Genomic DNA, 6,891 nt, shown 5'->3' on the forward strand with positions numbered 1-6,891 from the left:
GAATCAGGAATTATATATTTTTGTGAGCTTTTGTCATAATAATATTTTGTTATTCTTTCTAATGTTTCTGAATTCTCCAAAAAGGGCATCATTAATTACTAATTGATAAAAAAAAATATTTTTAACATTACTTTTAGTGTTTAGGTATGCAATAATCAACTGAATGTCTAACATTTCAGAAGTATCCGCGACAAATATGCTTATTGAGCTTTCTAGTAATGTAGATGGATTTGTGAGCCCAAAAAATAAAAATAAATCGAAAAATACCCCTAGGTTTTCAAAATTGGTTCCTTCACCAGTTAACTATTCTGTCACATATGCGAATGCTTCATCTTCAGTAGCAGTACCGCATTCCAGAAAAGATAAAGAATTAGAACGTATAATTTTTACTATACAGAGAGGATATAAGGTTCTTGTTTTAATGAGAGGCCTTCCTGGGAGTGGCAAAAGTACATTAGCTAGATACATTGTGGAACGTTCTGTTAATCCTCCTTATTTTCAAAATTACGAACAATTTATAAAATCTACTGATGATTATTTTACCAAAAACGGTATCTATAACCACAATCCTTCTCAATTACCCGAAGCTCATAGCTGGAATCAAAATCGAACTTACCAAGCCATGATCAGCGGCATAAGTCCCATAATAATTGATAATACAAATGTACAAATGTGGGAAATGAAATCTTATGCGATCATGGCTGTCCAGAATGGGTATTATATTGAAATAGTAGAGCCCAAAACCCAATGGGCATTCAATGAAAAAGAATTACTTCGTCGTAACCTGCACGGAGTGCCAAGAAAAGTTATCAACGATATGTTGACTCGTTACGAAAAAAACATAACAACGAAGAAGTTGATGGCCATGTATAATTTACGTTATTTTGTTCCGATGCCACAAATGAGAATCTATCCTCCTATTGTTCCACTAAATAATTTTGAACAAACGAACCAACCTGAAGCAGGAAACACTACTGCTTCTCAACAAAAAAATATTTTTGCTTCGCGTTCTGGAAATTCTTTGGAAATGGTCGATTTGACCGTTTCAAGTAACGCGAATGCTTTAGTTGACTTGACAAAAGATGCAGAAGAAGGTCAAACGGTAAACGAAAGTAACGAGTCTACATCTCAAAATAATGAGAATGTTATAGACTTAATGAATTTTGACAACGAAGCATCATCGACATCTGTCTCATCCGAGAGCCCTAAAAATTCGTCGTTTATTAACGAAATCTTTGATGTTTCTAACGAAAAGAGCGTTGAAATGTTAGACCCTCTTATAAAATTCAATGTCCCAGAAAATAATAAAATTGTTAACGATGATATCTTGGCAGAACCAAGTACTTCTAAAAATCAAGAAAAATCACATGCACTTTTAGAATCTGTCGCTTTATCAACCGAAAACGTTTGTTCTCATTCTGATACAGTTATACCACTTGCAAATTCTTCTTCTGAACCTGATATGAAAAAGCTAAAGACAAGTTCACAAATGGAAGGTGAGGTAGACGTTGAACATTTGCAAACTAAATTAAGGAAGGAAGAATTTAAAAAACCCATAAATATATATCCAAAATTAGACCTTTCTTCTTGGGGTTTATCAGAAACGACTAGATACTCCTGGGAACCCTTGGAAAGCCCACCAATAATCTTAAATAACAAAGAGACCAGAAACGTTGAAGTTGAAACGGCAAATTCTTCGACTAATACTTATGACGATGATTTCAAACTTTTACTTCCAAATTCAAAAGTGAGTGACCCAGGCATAATATTTTTGACCTGTGTTAACAGAGATATAATAGCAAATAACTTTGTATTCTTGGAAAATCCAAAACCACCTCTAAAGGTCATGCTCGATAAAAGTTCGATGACTGATGACCACTTTATTTCAGTCAGTTCTGAAAATGAAATTGAAACAGTGACTAAGCACATGCAGCAATTGGTGAATTTGTTTCCTGACATATCCTTGGATCTTCTTAAAGATGTGTACGAAAAATGTAACAAGGATGTAGAATGGACTATAGATTTATTATTAGAGGGGAACTTGGAAGTTTTGCAAATTGAAAACAAGGTCGACGAACAACCGTCTAGTAGTCTCATTGGAGAAACTGAAATTAACAATACCATCGAAGAAATCAGCAGTTCTACTAAAAAGATCACTTTGGAGCAGAATCAACCAAATCCTGTTGAATCCAAAAATGAAGATCCTAGCCTTTCAAATAAGATTTTGTCGACAGGAAAAGACTTGGTGAAATTTCTGGAAAAACAATTTATATTCGGCAATCAACACTATTCTGATCACATTCTCAAAGTGAAGAGTCGTATGAATGGGTCGTTTGAAGAATTAAACGTTTCAAAGGAACCAATAATAACGAAGGAATCGAAAGAAGAGGCCATGGAAACTATTAATTTACCTTCAACATCAATTCCTGTTAGTCAAAACTCAAAAATACAACCATCCACGTCGTCAGCAGTAGAAATTTGTCACTCCAACTGTGGGGACATATTTGCATTAGACACAGAAAAAGATTTTGATGATCTAGAAAATTCTCAAACTTATGCAAACAGCGAAGAAATGATGGAATTAAATTTAGGGGATGTATTGGTGTCACAATTAGAAAGCACCTTTGGGAATTTCGAATTGTATCCCAAAGGATTTCAACCAGTCGTTCAAATGCCTGTTAGTTTGGCAAGGCAACTGTTTGCGTTTTATTTGGAATCGGTTTATTCACAAATGGAAGCCCAAAACCAAGTTTTAGAACAACTGGTAAAGGAAGACGAAGAATTTGCGAAAACTTTACAAGAAAACGAAGAAAGGGAAATGAAAGCGCAAGAAATCCTACGAAAAAATCAGGCTCCAAATCTAAAAGATATAATGGCGCGAGAAAAAGAAAGAAACAAATATATTAAAGAAATTGAACAGTGGAAAAAATTAACTCCAGACGATCTAGCTGCCAAATTAACACGAAAGAAATTGTTTGACTCATTCCCCACTATAGATCAAGATCTTCTGGTGGAAATATTGCACGCACATAACAACAGTTATCAGCAAACTGTGGAAGTTTTACTAAATTCAACTAAGGTAGAAGACATCAGTGATCCCTACGGAACAATATTACAACCTCCAATTTCCTCGACAATTCTGGAAGAAATGAAAGAGGCTCAGCAAGAAAATACAGAGGTGATGTTTTTAACGAATAGCATAGTCTAGTTGGCTTAGGTAGTTGGTGTAATGTTAGATTTTTTTTTTATTTCGTTTCAGAACGATGAAAAGGAAAATAAATCTGCGAATGAATTACGCGAAGAAGCGAGAAAGCATTTGGCCAAAAGACACGAGTTATATTTAAAGGCGCAAAAACACTTTCAAAAGGGAGAGGGTCTTATAGCCAGTTATTACAGCAGTTTGGCCGAAGAAAGGGGATTGCTATATGAAAAGGCCAACACATTGGCAGCTCACATGTTACTAAACGACAATTCACAGAAAAAGGACTTTCACACCCTCGATTTACATTATCTTTATGTAAAAGAAGCAATCAGTGCTTTGGACATATTTATGGACAGGAATATTATGTTGGTTAGTGGCAACAACAATAAGAATCAGGAATTATTTATTATTACAGGAAGGGGAAAGGGTAGCAAAGATGGGAAGAGTAAACTAAAACCAGCCGTGATTTCCCGATTAAGAAAACGAAAGTTGAAGTAAGTATCATCATCTTCATCCAGTGAAAAGACTGGCTACTCCTTCCTATTCTGAGCCAGTTTTCGCATTTTATTATGTCTGCTTCTCTTTAATGCTTTACTTCTCTTGGTGCTTCTAGTATGTCTATAACTAGCCCTTCATGATTTAGAAGGTGTCCTACTATCCTATCTTGTTGTTTATTTATTTCCGTAGCCCCTTTGTTCTCCTAACAGACTCTTGGTCCAAATAGTATCTTCATCCAGTGAAAAGATTGGCTACTCCTTCCTATTCTGAGCCAGTTTTCGCATTTTATTATGTCTGCTTCTCTTTAATGCTTTACTCCACTTGCTGCTTCTAGTATGTCTATAACTAGCCCTTCATGATTTAGAAGGTGTCCTACTATCCTATCTTGTTGTTTATTTATTTCCGTAGCCCCTTTGTTTTCCTAACAGACTCTTGGTCCAAATAGTATCTTCATCCAGTGAAAAGATTGGCTACTCCTTCCTATTCTGAGCCAGTTTTGGCATTTTATTATGTCTGCTTCTCTTTAATGCTTTACTCCACTTGCTGCTTCTAGTATGTCTATAACTAGCCCTTCATGATTTAGAAGGTGTCCTACTATCCTATCTTGTTGTTTATTTATTTCCGTAGCCCCTTTGTTCTCCTAACAGACTCTTGGTCCAAATAGTATCTTCATCCAGTGAAAAGATTGGCTACTCCTTCCTATTCTGAGCCAGTTTTGGCATTTTATTATGTCTGCTTCTCGTTAATGTTTTACTCCTATTGAGGCTTCTAATATATCTCTTACTAGCTCTTCATGCCCTGGAAAGTGTTCTAGTTTCCTATCTTGTTGTTTTTTTATTTATTTACTCCAAATATACGCGAGCACAGAAGTGATTTTTTTCAACTCTAATCTTAGCTTCACCTTTCTCACATACCAACATTGAGGATGATCATTTGAAGGATGTCCCTCCTCAGAACAATGGGACACGTACAAACTGTAAATATAATTTTTATTTTAGTTATTGCATCATGAATCCTGGCTTACTGAAAGTATACGTCAATAAAAACTCCCTTATGTCAAATGATGTTGGAAAACGAGAAATATAATAAATATTAAGTGTCATGGAACAATTAATCTATCTGTCTATCTGTAAATCCGTAAGTTATTAATTAATACTCCATTATTTTAATTATTTCTTGCGAAATGATCTAAGTTTATCAGGGTTCTCTTTATTTCAGCATCCCCACAACCTACAGTAAAAAAAATAATAAAAACAAAAAAAGTTATTAAATGTAATAGTGTTGGGATCGATGTAACTGGTAAAATAATTTTTAGTTATCTTTAATACAAGTACAAATACGTATATTAGTTGATAAGATTTATTTTTGGGACAAGTATACTACGGTCTAATGATCATAAATATTGCCATACAAAATTACCAATCACAAATTATATACTGACAGTAATTGATCATCTACAGGACACAAAAAATTTAGTATTTAAATAAAAATAAGGAATTTCAATGGCTGTGATTAATGCTCAATGTTGTTTTCACTTTTTTATTTCGCTTTTTTGAATACATATTATACGATATACCTACATATATGAACATTACAAAAATAAATACAAATATATATAACTAAGTTATATTACAACATATCTATTAACAGCTACTTGAAACAAATTCGACATTGGCATAAATGAAATCAAAGTAAACTTTAAAACGGTTTATACTGCACATTCTTTTATAAAAGCTTTTCTTATCAGGGGCCTATTTTCGACGATATATGTATATTTCATTTCATTTCAGTTTTTGTTGTTATTTACATGTCTTGTTTAAGTTGATAAATTCCTGTTTTTTTTTTTAACATTGTGACAATACAATAATTAAGAGCATGCTTTTGTTTTATATCTTGTTATTGATGGTTTAATTTTGTTTGTATTCTTTTGTTCCTTTGTTATCCAACCATACATGTAATAGATGTCGCTGTATACCTTACTACAAACATATTTGATGTGATAAAACATAAAATTCAATAGATGTCGTAAGTCGTTACATATCACACGTTCAATATTTTATGTCGTGGTTACTGTTGTCATTTCAATTTTATGGAACAATAAATAAATAATTAACTGTTTGTGCAATAAAACTGAATTAAATGGATATCTCAAAAATATTGAAAAAAAAACTGATGTTACTAAAACAAAATCCTTCGACTTCTAGTTAACATGGTTGAATTGTTTGTACAATTTAATTTAAGGAACTGTTTAATGACTATATTAGTGAATATGTTGTTTACGTTTATTTTGCTAGTATATAATATATTTTGTTCATATTTTTAAAAAAATTTATACTTATAATCTACTTTAGAATTAGTTATTTTTGTATACCTATAGTATAATTTCTAATAAAAACACTACTCAAAATTGTTTTTCATTTACCCTTTTTCTCTGTCTTATCTACAGTATTGTCAATGATACTGAATAAATTCAAAATCTAAATATCCCAAGTAGATGTAATTTAGAATGACATAAATCTTGGCCTTGGGTTGTGTACTAGCAAAACTCCATCCTTTCACTGATTTTTGCATTTATATTTCTTAAAAATATTGGCCTCATTTTTTGGAACTCCAACCCTATTTTTATAGCGAGGCAAATGATTAGAATCAATCAAGGACCAGTCGAGTCAATGTTTTCCAAATGTATAATATGAATGCGGTAAGGCCCGCCTCCTGCGCATCTGAAGGTTCATGTCATTCTAAACTACCTATACGCATACTTGCGACAAACATTATTTTCGAATATTTACTCAAGCTCCCATTGTGTTGGATATCAAAATAAAGGTATTCGTTTAGATGTATGCTTTTTAGCAAAATTTTGTTAAAATTAAACTTTTAAGTTTTAAAGTAAGTTAGTGGATTTAAATTCATTGTTTCTTTAAGTTGGTAACAATGCTATTTGTAGGGATTTCCCATGTATTTCCCAAAAATGTTCTATAGCGCCCTCTATCGTCCTTTTTTATAGATAAATTTAGCGGCTAGTATAAATTTAGTTTCAGGATGGCAACAAATCTAAAAGAAGTTCAAAGGAAACAGCTTGTGAACCATTTGAAAGAATTGTTTGGAAGTCTATTAGATTTAGAAATTATTGAATCTGTAGCTCTAAACTGCGATTATGACGGTAATTAATAAGTTAATCTTATAATAAAATA

At 32.7% G+C, this 6,891-nt stretch overlaps 1 protein-coding gene across 5 annotated transcripts in view; it reads left to right on the forward strand.

Moving 5' to 3' along the window:
- The window catches only part of LOC108743591 (NEDD4-binding protein 2), a 7,201-nt gene extending 2,086 nt beyond the window's left edge, over nt 1-5,115 (forward strand). For all 5 annotated transcript variants that reach the window (XM_025979135.1, XM_025979138.1, XM_025979136.1 and 2 more), the window contains exons 3-6: nt 180-3,178; nt 3,260-3,696; nt 4,699-4,837; nt 4,919-5,115. In XM_025979135.1, coding sequence (XP_025834920.1) covers nt 180-3,178; nt 3,260-3,696; nt 4,699-4,786 — 3,524 coding nt within the window. In that variant the 3' untranslated portion in view covers nt 4,787-4,837; nt 4,919-5,115. The remainder of the gene's footprint in view (nt 1-179; nt 3,179-3,259; nt 3,697-4,698; nt 4,838-4,918) is intronic.
- The last annotated feature ends 1,776 nt before the right edge of the window (nt 5,116-6,891 follow it).

The sequence above is a fragment of the Agrilus planipennis genome, unplaced genomic scaffold (assembly GCF_000699045.2).
Source record: "Agrilus planipennis isolate EAB-ADULT unplaced genomic scaffold, Apla_2.0 scaffold824, whole genome shotgun sequence".
NCBI classification, from domain to species: Eukaryota; Metazoa; Arthropoda; class Insecta; order Coleoptera; family Buprestidae; genus Agrilus; species Agrilus planipennis.